General features: G+C 44.3%; 1 protein-coding gene across 1 annotated transcript; it reads left to right on the top strand.

Annotated features, from left to right (window-relative positions):
- Positions 1 to 12,609: 12,609 nt before the first annotated feature.
- Positions 12,610 to 15,035, top strand: LOC141605207 (uncharacterized). The gene has a single exon (XM_074423892.1). The coding sequence runs from the start codon at positions 13,739 to 13,741 to the stop codon at positions 14,804 to 14,806; it is 1,068 nt and encodes a 355-aa protein (XP_074279993.1). The 5' UTR covers positions 12,610 to 13,738; the 3' UTR covers positions 14,807 to 15,035.
- Positions 15,036 to 15,621: the final 586 nt, after the last annotated feature.

The raw sequence follows: 15,621 nt of genomic DNA, 5'->3' as shown, positions 1-15,621 counted from the left end.
AGCCAAAACCAAAAAGTGCAACAACTGTCAAAAGCATGCTCCGGTGATACATGCGCCATCCCGAGACCTGCAGCCAGTACTTAGTCCCCTTCCTTTTGCACAGTGGGGGATGGATCTCCTAGGGCCATTTCCAACGGCATCCGGCGGAAGAAAGTTCCTGATTGTCGCCGTTGACTACTTCACCAAATGGGTTGAAGCTGTAGCAGTACCTGCGAAGACGACGGCGGCCGTAAGAAAGGTAATCTAGGAAAATGTCATAACTCGTTTTGGGTTACCCCAGGTCATGGTATTCGACCACGGCCGAGAGTTTTGGAGTGACACAATAATGAGTGGTGGAGGAACTTGGTATCAAATTTGCATACTCCTCCGTATGTCACCCACAGAGCAACGGACAAAGGAGCAGCGCCAATAAAACAATCCTCAATGGTTTGAAGAAGACAGTTGAAGACCTAAAGGGAAGATGGGCCGATGAACTACCCGGCGTCTGTGGTCCCCTGCGAACCACGGAGAAAGAAGCAACGGGTACGAGTCCATTCCACCTAGTTTATGGGTCCGAAGCGATCCCGCAATTGAAGCAACGGTGCCAACATACGTAACGGCCACCTTTAGCCCGGTTGAAAATGAGGAAGGTTTAAGAACCTCCCTAGACCTGGTCGAAGAAAGCCGAGATACAACACGCCTCAACTTGGCAGATACGTAACCGAATGAAAAGAGCCTACAACCGAAGAGTCCACAAAAGGGACTTAAAAGTAGGAGACCTAGTCCTAAGAAAGTCAGCCGCCACCAACAAAGGAACATTCATGGCAAACTGACGGCTAACTGGGAAGGTCCCTACAAAGTGGTTGAAGAAATGAGGCCGGGTACATACCGGCCGATGACATGGAGGGTGTGCCTTTGATGAGCCATTGGAACACTGACAATCTCAGGAAATACTTTGGATAGCGGCGGAGGTGCCCAAAGACAACTGTGGGCACCCCGACGCATGTTTATATCTAATGAAGAACCACCCAAGTTTTCCATCAGTGTTCATTTTCCCCATAGTCACCATCAAGAAGTAGACACCACGGAAGTCACCCCAAGAGGTACATACGCTGTCGCGTCGTAACCCCTAGTCACCTCGGCCAACCGAAGGCCTGGCAGGGGACACAACGATCGATACGCTAACATACGCTGTCGCGTCGTAACCCCTAGTCGCCTCGGCCAACCGAAGGCCTGGCAGGGGACACAACGATCGATACGCTAACATACGCTGTCGCGTCGTAACCCCTAGTCGCCTCGGCCAACCGAAGGCCTGGCAGGGGACAGAACGATCGATACGCTAACATACGCTGTCGCGCCGTAACCCCTAGTCGCCTCGGTCCGCCGAAGGCCTGGCAGGGGACACAACGGTCGACACGCTAACGAACGCTGTCGCGCCGTAACCTCTAGTCGCCTCGGCCCACCGAAGGCCTGGCAGAGGACACAACGGTCGATACGCTAACATGTTCACAACGGCGGTTGGGAAGCGCAAATCCGACGCCTCGGCCAGACCGAGAGTGAAAGAGGAAGCGACCAACACGCTAACATGTTCAAGAAAAAGACGTTAAACGTAGTTGAGATACGCATTCTAGCTGCCTCGGCTAAGCCGAAGGTAAAAATGAAAAAGCGCTCAATTAATAACGCAAGAAGACAAGAAAAGACCTCGGCCAAGCCAGAGGCAAAACAAGCAAACTCTTACTAAAAATGATCAGTTTACAAATGAGAAGGATACAGACGACGGCCGTCCCCATAGGGATAAGCCAAAACGCATCCTACCAAAGTTTTACAAAAACAAGGAAAAGAAAAGCAAAAGGTTACATACATGACATTTGAAGCGCCAAAAGATGGCAGGGAGGAAAGGCTCAGTAGTTGGCCCCCGAAACAGCTAAAGCTATCTGAGACGCCGGGTGAGTCTGGTGACGACCGCCCGTCTCCCTACGCTTGATGCTGCCCACCATCGGCAGCAGCAGCGTCAACTTCGGTGGCCGGCCCAGAGGAAAGCTTGTCATTTCCACGTGCCTTCAGCCTCCTCTTCGGCCTCCTTCACCTTTGCATCATATGCCGCCTTGGCCTCGGCTATCTGAGCCGCCTTCGCCGCCTCCTCCTTTTCCGCAACCGCTTTTTCCGCGGCATCGGCCATCTCATCCAGAAGCTGTTCAAATTTTTCCCACGGGAAGGAGCCTTCAGGAATGAGCTTCTTGATTGCCTCCCTGGTCGCTTCCTCGGCCTGATCCCGGAATTGAGCGCACAGGTCAGGGAGGATCTTAGTTTGAAGCACCTCAATATCTTTCTCCCTTTGGGCAAGGACAACCCTAGTGTCCGCGAGTGCCTCCGACTGAGCCTCATACATCTCCCTCAATTCTTCCCTTTTGGCAACAACGGCGTCGTAGCCGCCCTTATACCTGTCCCGCTCCTCCAGCAACTTGGCAGAGGTGGCATCAGCAGCCTCAACTTTGGCCCTCTCGGCAGATAGCCGCTTCTCAGCTTCCTCCGCACGCTTTCGCGCAGCAAGAAGATCCAGCTTAGCCTTCCCGGCTTCCCCCTTTGCAGCGAAAAGATCAAGCTTAAGCCGCTCGATCAATGGCCTAGCTTGGGCCATGACTTTCTCTTGCTCCATAATGTGGGAGCCGGCTAGTTGGGTCCACTTCGCCAACCTCTTGTATATTCTTGTACCCTCTGCCACGAGCTCGGCGGGGGAAACCTTCTGGAGTAAGGAGTCAACGGTGACATTTCTATCACCCACCTTCTCAGGCTGCTTCTCTAATTGCCGTTCAGTGAGAGCGACGGCTGCCGACGGCGGATCTACAAAAAATTCACACAGCGCATCCATGTCAACATTCATTGACACATCAGAGAGTCTGTCATCGGGAATGCATAATGAACCAGCTAAGTCTGAACCACAGGTTAGGTCCGTACCAGTCCGGACCCTCTTAGATGGAGGACCGGGTGAATCATTCTTTTCCCCAAGAACGGTAGGCCGGCAGTGGCTCTTTTCTCTTCTTTGGAGGAGGAGGGCCCTTCGCAACGGTCACCACCTCCTCGGAGACATCGATGACCTCCACATGCTCCTTCTGGACCGTTGGGGTTGAAGAGGAGTTGGGACCGACGCCGTCGCCGACCGGACGCCGCCTTTGGTTTTCTCTTCGCACGCCCCGAGAACACGTGCTTGAGCCGCCGCCGGATCCAAAGTGCCTTGTTTGCTTGTCCATAAGTTCGTTGGGAGCCGATCTACGATCACGCGCGTCGGACCGAGGGTGCCGCTCAACAACGTTCCCATCCTTATCAAGCCCTAACCTCTTCAAGGTCCCCTCAGACAGATCCTGGCGAACCGGTGCAAGAAACCGGACAAGAGTTACACAAAAAAAAAAAAAGTAAAACAAAGCTCTAAAAACAGAGCGTAACAGTAAAGATGGGCCTCACACCGACCCTACTCACCCTGGTTGAGGGCCGGTATGAGGCCGACGCGGCAAAGCAGCTCATCCTGAAGAATAATCGAGTCGGGGCATCCATCCCTTCTCAAAGCATCAAAAGCTGCATCGCCCGCTCCTCATCCGCACCAAGAGGAACCCTACTGGCATCCATCTTGAGCTTACTCGGGAGACCCATTTTTCACGCTCCCTCTTACTCTCGCACCGCAAGTTGACTTGGTCTTTGGAAGGACGGGGCAGCGGATAGTCATCCGACTTCGACATACACCCACCGCCCCTTCCGGTCCTTGCGGGGAAGAAAGCTTATCAACGGAGAGAACACCGGCTCCATCCGCAGCCGTACCACCCCGCTTTACGGGGGTCGATGCCGAAGATGATGAAGCGCGAGAATAAGTTAATCGTAGGTACCTCCCCCTTAAAAAGACAGAGCCACACGAAGCCAACTATCGTCCTAATGGCCAACGGATGCAGTTGAGCCACGACGACGTTCATAGCATTGATGATGGCCGTGACGTATTTATTCAAAGGAAACCGGAGCCCATACTCCAGGTGCCTGATATATACGCCGATATGACCCGGAGGAGGGCAACAGACCGCATGACCCTCCCCAGGGATAACGATTTTGTACCCCTCACCGAAGGAGAAATGACCCTCGAAAAGAGTTCCGCCGGAACAACTGGCGAATTTATTGGTTCAGGCACGGTCAGGACCAGTCGTGCAGGCCTCGCCGTGATCCAGGATATGCGGCCTCTCTTCACCAGAAGGAATCCTCTCCTCACCGTCATCATCAAAGTCATCATCAACATCATCATCCCCCCAACCCTACAAAGCTTTTGGATCGACTTCGGGAGACGGAGACCTAGGGCCTCCAGACCTTATCGGGATGACGTCTAGTATCTCCTCCTCATCAAGATGCGACGGGGAACCCCCCGGCGCAGGTTTACTAGGTACGGCACCAGCAGAAGACATGTTTACAACAAAACTTACAAATTAAAAAGAGAAAAATTTGGTTGTTTACCTTGAAGAAAAGTGCTAGCCGAAGTAACGACTCTGAAGACTGGGAGAGAAAGAAGCCCTTGAAAGTTTAGAGAGAAGAAAATTTTAGAGGAAATGAAATTGGTGGCCAATTTCAGGGACCAACTGCCCTATTTATAGGGGAAAGCCCATGAAGAAGGACCAATCGGGCACTGACCCATGAAACGTCAGCCAATCAGCGAACAGACACGTGTCAGACATGCAACCACGGAATGTCAATCGTTGCAACAGTTGAACGTCAATCAATGCAACAGTGACCAAGCGTCTTCAACACGCTCCTTCAAATCTCTCTGCCCATTCATCTTCCTCAACAAACTCCTAAGTATCTGTTCTCCGCCGGCCACACGTTCAATCAAGCTTGTCGACACCGGCTGGGGGCAATCAAAAGCACACGGTGCTCACAACCTCGGTCTCGGCCAGCACCACTTTCTTTTCCACATCTGATGTCCATTACACATCCATGTGGAGGGGGGATATGGTACGGCCTAAGCAGAGCCACGCCGAGGTAGAAGAAGCCGGGGCAGAAAAATTTTTGTCTTGCGCAGAATATACGCTCAACATACATCGGAGCCCATACCACGGCATAGACTACGCTGGGGGCAAATTGATGGGGCATATTCTGCACCCTCTGACCAAGTCAACATATTGAGCAAGGTCAAAGATATCCACAGCAAGTCAACGACTTAAACAGCTTAACCGACGCAGCCTGTCGGCCTGTCTCATGTACCTCGACTGGGGCAACTAGCCAGCCGGGGCACATATCCGCGAACTCATATCCAAGACCCCTCGGCGGCGAGTCAGCAGGGTCCGCCGGCCTGCCATAGGTCCCTCGGCCGAGGGTAGCTCAGTCTTTCCACCTGCTAGCCACTTGGCCACTTGGCCACTACGTGACAAAAGGGGAAAGTCTATAAATACTCCTCAACCCTCATTGAGGAAAGGATCCACAATTTAACCTAAGAATCACTATTCATCTGGTAATACCTTCCTTATCTCTCTACAATACATACTTCGCCAAGTAACCACAACTTACCTCTCTAAGTTACTGACTTGAGCGTCGGAGTGAGTTCGCTCGGTCCCAAGCCGAGCCCTCAGTTTGTTCACTGTTTCAGGAGACCGAAAGGAGAAGCCAACCAAAGACGTCATTCTACAAGCACGGGTGGTAACAAATAACTGCTCTGGAATTACACCCGGAACAAATATAATATAAAAGGTTAAACAAATGAATTAGACACACATAAATAGAATACGAAACAAATGACCGGAGACGGTTGAGTTCGGGTCGAGTGAGTTTGTGTTGGGTTGGTTAATTTTGGATTTCAAGCCTGTATTGATAAAATGGTGCGGCCATTTTCGAGACAAATGGGTTGCGTTGTTTAAGTTCGGGTCATTATTGATCAATGATTAAGAGAGAAAAATGTATGTTAGTATTATTACTTATTTTTAGTTTAATTTTGATGATTGATTCTTTATTTTAACGTAAATAATACAAAGTATGCTTTTAAATTATTTATTTCATGCTTTTTTCCAATTAGAATCATGTTTTGTCGGATCATTTCCGGCTTTGGAGGTTTCGGGTCAAGTCATTTAGAGTGGGGTCATTTTGGGTCAACAAAGCCCGGATCACGTTCGGGTCCGTCGAGTCAATTTGGTATCAGGTCACATTTAGGGGTTGTAGTTCGAGTCAATTTCAGATCTTGGGTAAGTTTTTACGAGTTGGGTCTATCGAATTAGATTTGACATGTCGGTATAAAGACAATGGAATTCGCGGGGCAAGCAATGAGGGTTGGTCATAATAGAGTTTACGAGTCATTTTTGGATGTAATTGAAGGTAAAGAAGGACGATTTCGTGAGAGTTTATTTGGTAAACGGATTGATTATTCCAATCGTTCCGTCATTGTCATAGGGTCGTTACGATTTGGAACAAAATTAGAGCTGAGTCGAGCAACCAGATGAACTTTAATGTATTGGAAAACGATCGTTTGTTAACTATATTTAAGAAAGATTTTGTAAAGTGATTGGAGAATGGTTTTAAACATTATTCCCGTGGTGAATAATTAATCCCTAGATATTATGCTTTTGTCCTATGTATTTTATTTGATCCGTTGTTAGTTTAAGACGGAGTATTAGAATATAGAACGTAAACATTGATATGCCAACGGGGTAGGAAAATCATTTTATACATCTTTACTTAAATGCGTATGAGAACGTAAACATTAATACGTCAATGGGGTAGGAAAATAACATGTGTCGCATTGTAATAGTTTCACTTTGTGTAATTGTTGTGTAATAACAATTGGGTAAATAACATATGAAGTTTCATACTCTCTTGAGTCCTTTCGTCCCGATCATTTGTTTGCCTTTGGTTTAGACACAAATGCCAAGGAAATAGGAAGGGTCAATTATTAAATAACAAGTTAATCAAATTGAGTGTAGAGTATCAAATTGCTTATCAAAGACATTCTTAAAATATAAAGGCACATAATTGATTGAGACAACCCAAAATGGAATAAGCAAACAAATGAGTGGGACAAAGGAGTTTCATATAAGGAGTTACTTATCCATTGTTTTACACAATTCGAGTTCAGACCTGAATTTGGGTGTCGGGTAGGGTTATTCGGATCAACGCAATTTTGACAAGTCTAAGTTATGTGCCTTATAAACGCAATTTCAACGCAATTTTGACAAGTCTAAGTTACCTTAGCCGCATACTTCGACTACTTGCCAATAACTAAACTTATCAAAAGTCGAGAAAAAAATCATAGTATTTTGAATAAAAAAATCATGTATCAAAAGTGCATGCGTAGTAGACAAAGTGAAATTTTCTAAAATTTAATAATTACTAAATCCAAAAAAATATGTAAGTCCTTACTTTTAATAATACTTTCCGTTTCCACCCGTGCAGTGCACGGGTTCAAAAACTAGTGTAGAAACAAAAGGAAGTTGAAGGAATGAACACCCGTTAGAAACCGGCAAACCGCGACTTTTTTTTTCTTTGAATTTGTGATTTTTTTTTTAATTGATGTTGTTATTTGGGCTTTTAGTTAGTTGGGTCCGTCTTATATTAAGAGACTGTCTCAACTCTCATCTAACAATTAAAGAAGAACCGAATTTATGGCCCAACTTTCCCATTTATCATGTTTTTTTTTTTTTGGTTCAACGAAGCGCACACTTAGTCGCATTACAAAAGGGGAAGGGGGAATCGAACCTGAGACCTATTGTCCAGGATACCTCCGTCTTAACCACTAAACTAAGACATCTTCGGTAAATTACTTCTAGTATATAGATCAGGTGCCATGAATGCACGACATATAAAATTTTACTTTTTAGTGTATTATTTATAGAGTAAATTATAAATTACTCCCTTTTAAGTTGCACTTTTCTAAACTTACTCTCTTATAAGTTTTTTTTTTAAAATTACTCCCTTAAGTTGACCTCAGGCCAAAAATTGCTACCAAGCTAGTTCTCAGGTGAAAAAATAAGTAAATGGACAAAATTACCCTTCAAAAAAATTACTCTCTTCATTCTCTTCCTCATCTCCTATATCCACCCTGTTGCCACCACACCTTCACACAACCGCCACCACCGTCACCCCAACAACCTCCAGACTCTGCGACGACCTCCCTCCCACTACCTGAAGTACGACAACGCCCCCACCGCACGCGTCACCATCCGCATTTCAATTTGCCGACCAACAAGCAACACCTTGCTTCACCACCTAACACACCGACGATTATCTCAACCAGCTCCAACGTACGTCGGCGTAAATTCAAAAGGCTAAATCTTCGAAAAAATTGACGCGTAAGTTAATATCTCCGACGACATTGTCGGCAAAATTAGAGCTCGAAATTGGTTTCGTTGACATTTTCGTGGTTGAGTCACCGACGACGTCGCTTACCGGATGTGATCGCTATTGGCAAAAAACGCAAAGGGGCCGGGGCAATAACGGAGTGATAAGGGCGGATGGTGGGGTTCTCATGAGGAAGGAGAAGAGTGGGTGCCGTGGTGTTAGAGAGGAAGGAGGTGGTGGCGGGTGGTGGGGCAGTTGGGCAAGATGATAACGAGGAAGAGGAGTGATTTTAACATAGGGTGAAGGAATTTTAGGGGCATTTTCGTCACAAATTTAGAGAAATTGACGGAAAATTTAAATAAAAACGGAAATACTCATCGGAGTTGAAATATGGTAGCAATTTTTGGCCTGAGGTCAACTTAAGGGAGTAATTTAAAAAAAAAAACTTATAAGGGAGTAAGTTTAGAAAAGTGCAACTTAAAAGGGAGTAATTTATAATTTTATAGTCTATAGATTTTAATTTGACAGTTTATTAATTTTTCACGTCTTATAATTTGCGAAAAAAATAGAAACTGCAAAATTAATAAAAAATTTAAATAATTAATGACATGAAATGTATATTTTAATTAAACTTTTTTTACACGAATCTATACGGTATTTTTAACGTAATAAAATTTAAGATGGATCAAATATGTCATGTGAATAAATCAAACAAAAGCAAAATGCATAGTAATTTGTGTTGTCATATATGTCCCGCGTGTGGACTGATATTTAACTCGTTTTAATAGTAAGACGATCTCCGTCTTTAAGAAAGACTAGCGGGTTTTTATTTGAGGCGGTCATCTTCTTCTAATCGAATTCGGTTTCTTACAAAACTGCAATTTGTTTTTCATCTTCCTATATAAACCCCCCAGGCCCTTGCAATTATTATTATTATTATTAGTTCCCCTCGTTCCGTCATTGTCGTGAAATTGCAATCTTATACTTCTTGAAAACAGAAGTCATCAGTAAAGAAATCATGAAAGACCGTCGAAGCTTAGAACTTACAATCCTGTCAGCAAAAGATCTCATCAAAGTCGGATTTATGTTCAAGTTACAACCCTACGTCGTCGTTTCAATCCTCGATTCTACGTCGACGACTCGACGTGTTACTACTCCAACCAAACGATTCCCGTTAAAGTTCATCCTAAAAGAAGCCGCTTTACAAAGCAACTGCGTCACTCTAAACATGCAGCTCTTCTCTCGTCGCACTCTTCTACGTGACACCCTCGTCGGCGAAGTCAGCCTTTCCGTCTTCGATTTACTCAACTACGCCCAAAACTCCTCCAATAACGCAACTCACGTGGGCTTCCAAATCAGAAGAAAACCAACCGGGAAACCAAAAGGAGTTGTCGAATTTACGTACAAATTCGGCCCACATTGTATCTTGGCTGCCCACTAATTTCTTGTAAATTTTTTCATTTTTAATCAAAGTTCCGGTTTATAATAAAAAAAAAAAAAAAAAAATAATAATAATAATAATAATAATAATAAGATGATGATGATGATGGAGAAGAACAAGTAGTAGTAGCAGTAGTAGTTTGGGGTTCGCAACAAATAGTACGTAGAAAGAACAAAATGAATGAAGAAGAGCTAAAGAAGAAAATGAGTGGAGGGGAGGAATCGACAGGCCCCAAGTGTTGGTAGTAAGGAGCAGTAAAAGTTGGAGGAGGCCCATATTCATTCCGTAAGTATGCTCAACAACCAGCCCAAACCCAAATAAGCAGCACTATTCATTAGATGAGTTAATATTCATTAGTGAATAGTAACTATCCCCTCACACTTTTATAAAAGGTGTAAGATGTAAGATTAATGCTTGGTGCACTTTTCTTACTAAGCTAGGGTGGAGAGTCCTTGCGGAGCCAACAAGACTATGGTCACGGATATTACGGGCAAAGTACTGCAACAACAGGTGCAACATCGACATATTTCAACCAAAAACTAACATGTCGAATGTATGGGCCGGAATTACGGAGCAATCTAAAACGATAATAAGAGGTGCAGCAACCGCGGTGGGCAATGGTAGACGAACCTCCTTCTGGGAACACGCGTGGGTTGACGGCATGCGCCTGATCGGACATACTATATCACCAATTCCAGACGAGGTTAAGGACGTGACAGTAGGCGAAATGTGGTGTGAGAACGCAGGGTGGAAGTGGGATAACTTTGCTAATTTCTTGCCGCAAAATATTCTACAGCGCATAGCTTCTATATACCTGGTTCAAGACCCCGATCTCGAAGATACCCTTTATTGGCAAGGGTCGTCATCGGGTAAGTTCTCTATAAAATCTGCCTTGGGTTTCTTAAGAAGTGCTTATGCCACTGTTTTACCTAGGGATGGCAATTATGACCTAAACCGAACCGAACCCGAATCGAACCGAAGGACAAAATTCGATCCAAACCCACTACTTAATAATCCATTCCCGATCCACTATTTAAAAACTCATATCCATATCCACTATTGAAAAACCCGAACCAAATCCAACCCGATCCATTCATACCCGAACCCGATCCAATTGGATATTATTGAAAATTTAGGCTTTATTAACCTTGAAATTTAAATTTTCTTATATAAGATTAAATTTTTATGTAGTCAAATCAAGTTTCGTATTGGGTTTTGGATTATGTGGTGGATCGGGTATGGATTTGGAACGGGTATGGATTTGAAAAAAGTATAACGGATCGGGTATGGATTTTAATATTTTGGATATAGATCGGGTATGGATATGGATTTGTGATCCAATAAGTAAGTGGATCGGGTTTGGATCTTGCAAAACCCGATCCAACCCGACCCATTGCCATCCCTAGTTTTACCCGAACCACCTGTTTGGAGAACAATATGGCGCCTACCTGTCCAGCAACGAATTCGAATGTTCTTATGGCTAGCAGCCCATGGACGGTTAATGGTGAATGTTAATCGAGTCGTGAGAAATATGGGGGATAATCCCATGTGTCCTAGGTGCGAGGAGGATGAGGAGACCACCGAGCATTTACTTAGATCGTGTCCCATATCCCAACAAATTTGGAGTTTGGTTGGTATCCAAGCTTCACATACCCTTTTTTATTCTATGCCTTTTACGAGTTGGTTGTCGAAAAACGCGGGAAACGAGGACATAATATCTATAGCAGAGTGGCCGATGCAATTTGCAATTACATGTTGGTGGATTTGGAGATGGAGAAACAACATGGTTTTTGGACGAGACAGTGAAAATCCGGTTGAGCCCCAAGCTTTCCTATTCCAACAGTTTGCAAGCTCGAAAAAAGCGTTCGATATGTATGATATTTTCACTCCCCAGCCAAGAAAATCTAATGAAGAGATATTTGTCCGATGGCTCCCTCCCCCACACGGATGGACTCAGTTAAATACTGACGGAGCATCTGAAGGGAACCCGGGACCAGCCGGTGGAGGAGGAGTATTAAGGAACGAGACAGGTGACTTCATCACTGCTTTTTATTTCTCTTGTGGCATTTGCTCATCAATGAAGGCGGAGTTATTAGCCTTACTCGCTGGGCTGGAAAGAGCAAAGTCCATTCATATTCCGAAGCTACTAGTTCATATGGACAACGCACAAGGTGTTAAAATTATTCTCGAAGACGGACTTGTTAGTAACAATCTCAAGTTCATAGTCCAAAGGTGTAAGCAGCTGATGAAGGAACCACATTGGATGGTTAAAATCGAACATACTTATCGGGAGGCTAATAGAGCGGCAGACCTTCTAGCAAACCGAGGAGTCCACTCCAGCACTCTAGTTCAGCATATTGACCAACCGTATGAAGAACTCCGTACTATTCTAAGAGAGGACATTTTTGGGGTAGCCATCCCCCGTGTAATAGCAACTAGTTAAGTTATGGGGCTTTGCCCCTCCCATGTACCAAAAAAAAAATGCTTGGTGCACTTTTAAGATTTTTCGGACCCTTAAGTTATACTTCGGTTTTCAAAGTTGTTTTAATCTTAATTCTCGATTTAAAATCCGGACTTCAATTTAAAATCTTAAGTTTACCTTCTTTTGTATTATGTTTTACTTCCCTTATCTTTTTCATTTTTTCTTTTCTGTATTTTCGCATTTTGAGGTGTGTTCACCATGGACGATTCTAAAGGATGATTCATGGCAGCCGACCCCAAATCATTTTGGGATTAAGGCTCTCATGTTGTTGTAGAAAACTAGGGCAACAAGAGTGACAAAGCATAAAATTTGAAGTATAATAACTCAAGGACACAAGAATGCAGCCTACCTAAAAACCTTATTTTATCTTAAATCTTCTATTAATTATGAACTCATGCAAAGACTCCCAAGATGACAAACATCTAAAATCATATATAACAGCCTCCAGAAAAATCACATATAATACCAAACGAAAGATACAGAATGACAGCATTCAGGAGTTGCGCCGACACAAAGGTCTCCCTCTTGATGATTTCGCTACTTTTGTTGTTCCAAAGTTCCTTTGGGGATGATCAAGCCCATAAACACAAGCCATCTATACGCCCTGATGAAAATGTGTCGAAACATGGACTGGGTTCATGGATTTACCCAAAACCAGACGAAAAACCTCCCAATGAGCATCATAGAGAAGACTGCAACTGCAATTGCAGATGTAACTGTCAGCCCCCTGAATGCCCCCCCTAACAAGGCGCCTTCTGGACTGATGTGTGCACCCATAAACTGTGATCCTGCGCATGGATGCAATATTGGGGATGTTATGAACATGGGCACGGGAGCCAATTTCAATATGCCCTTTTTTGGTGCGGTCAGGCCAGAAGCACCCTAGGCAGATACCAAGTCGGGTCACAACATGAATCATACAGCTGCCAGGCGCGAGTAATCGTGACGTAGAATACAATAAGATCTAGAATAAGGGCAAAACAAAATTATGACTGATGAGACAAGCTGAGGTCAACCTTAGTAATAATACGAGTTATGAGTCATGACCCTTTGTAGGATGTTTGTTATGTACCAAAAGGGTCTATTACTGATACAAAAATGAGACACTTCCATCTATTTTAGATGAAGTTGTCAGACTTGTTTCACTAAGATAGATAAACGTAAGAAAACCGATTCTTTGTCCAAATAATATCTCATTCTGCAAGCGAAACATGTTGGAGATAGAATTTTATTCATCAGCACTTACTGCAACTATGAGGAAGGAGTAGTTTTACTGACGGCAAAAATAATGGAAGAATGTTTAATTTACATTGTATTAACTATTGTGAGTCTACGATAGCAAAAATAATACTTCAACCTAGTCTCGGTACTTAGTTACCGTTTTACTCCACACATTCTTTTTCAAGTAGTTTCTTGAAACAAATTCACATGAATTTCAGGAGAAAGTTGTATCAAACAAAAATAGTATGACCAAGATTAGATAAAATGATGTTCTACCTCCACACAACTAGTGCATGTCCTGATTTGCATAACAAACTTCAGTAAACATGCGTATTGTCTATCTCCAGATGCTGAGCAACAAGTATTTAAACTCACATGCAAACGCCTATTATAGCCATCAGCAAGAGATGGGGTCTCTAAATATGGCTCGCCTACCCTTCATATTTCTCATAATCACTACATCATTTCATGTCTATCCTGCTGCCAGACTGTTGGCAGCAGACCACACGACCAAATCATCAAATATTAAATATCTTTCACATAGACAAGTATCAGAAAGGCTTACTGGGTCTGGTGAAGGCTTTGGCTTTGGCTATGGGTCAGGAGGCGGCGGAGGAGGCGGTGGAGGAGGCGGTGGAGGAGGCGAAGGTGGAGGTGGAGGCGGTGGAGGAGGCGGTGGAGGAGGCAGTGGAGGAGGCGGTGGTCCTGACTCCTACTTTCCATATCCATTTATCCCTCATTTTCCTATTCATGGCCACATCCCATTTTTTAGAATTCCACGTATAGGATTTGGTTGGGGACCAGGTGGTGGTTTTGGTGAAGGTAATGGTTGGAGAAGTGGTGGTCCTGGAGGAGGCGGAGGCGGTGGTCCTGACTTCCACTTTCCATATCCATTTATCCCTCCCTTTCCTATTCATGGCGTCCACATCCCATTTTTTGGAATTCCACGTATAGGATTTGGTTGGGGACCAGGTGATGGTTTTGGTGGAGGTAATGGTTGGGGAAGTGGTGGTCCCGGAAGTGGAGGTGGTGGTAAAGGTTGGGGAAATGGTGGTCTGGGAAATGGAGGCGATGGAGCGGGAAAAGGTTGGGGAAGTGGTGGTCCGGGGAGTGGAGACGGTGGATGGGGTAAAGGTTGTGGTTGTAATGTAGCTGGTGGAGGGGGTGAAAGTTGGGGTAGTGGTGGATCAGGTGGCAGAGGTGGTCAAGGTTGGGGCAGTGGTGGATGGGGATCGGGTAGATCCTCTGATCAGTCACCCAATCTTGACAAATTATTTTCTTCCACAACTGAAGAGAAACAACGTCAACGTAAGGACATCAAGGGTAACCGGGAGCAGAACAAAGAAATGATAGCAACAGGAACAGCACCTGCACCAGCACCAGCATCAGGATAGAGCTTGTCACGAAAGTTAACTAATGTGGTGCAACTATAAAGGAGCAGCATTTGCAGCAAACAATAGTGTTTGTCATGTTCCAATGGTTTATACGTAAATAATCCTGATATCCTGATGTATGGTAGATAATTAAGATAAATAAATGACATCACTTGGCCTCATAAGGGAGACTACGCATGTCTGCTGTATTTTCAACAGATTTCATGTATAGCCTCAAATTTTATAATTATCAGCCAATGTTGTTAAGAGTCAGTGGCTCCCAATGGAGGCCCAAAATACTATCTATAAAAATAATAGACCACTACATGTTTGTATGTAGTTGCCTACCCTGAAGATAGAGAAAAAGGGTGGCAGCTGATACTTTGACACCAAACTTAAGTAATCAGGCTTGCCAATTTTAAGGACAATCCCATATCAAGTCAAACCAAATCCAAATCAAAACTATTTACCGGAGATCTAAATCTCTGAACTCTACACCGAAAAAATGTATTCAAAATTAGAAACAAAAAAATATTTTTGTTCTGTAACTTGAAATATAAAAAATCGAGAGAAGCTGACCTTCATATCTATCATGATCCCAACTTTGCTCGATAAAAAATTGCGGAATGCTGAAAAGGTTGTGAACCCAGATATCCAACCCTATTGTTATGAACCCATAATTCCACCTAATCTGAAAGGATCTGACCTGTATCATCAGGACTCAACAAACATCTCGAGAAATTAGCAGTCACGCTTGTGCCAGCAGTCTTCCTGGACTCCAGATCTTGATGACACTCTTCCCAGGCCAACCACTTATAGCCTTGAAAATCAATTAA

This window comes from Silene latifolia, chromosome 10 (assembly GCF_048544455.1).
Source record: "Silene latifolia isolate original U9 population chromosome 10, ASM4854445v1, whole genome shotgun sequence".
Classification (NCBI taxonomy): domain Eukaryota; kingdom Viridiplantae; phylum Streptophyta; class Magnoliopsida; order Caryophyllales; family Caryophyllaceae; genus Silene; species Silene latifolia.
Note: the sequence above shows the minus strand (reverse complement) of the source record. Positions and strands in the feature narration are given on the sequence as shown.

Excerpts from the sequence above, each read along its gene's own strand:
- LOC141605207 (XM_074423892.1), top strand. The coding sequence starts at position 13,739 with ATGCGTATTGTCTATCTCCAGATGCTGAGCAACAAGTATTTAAACTCA.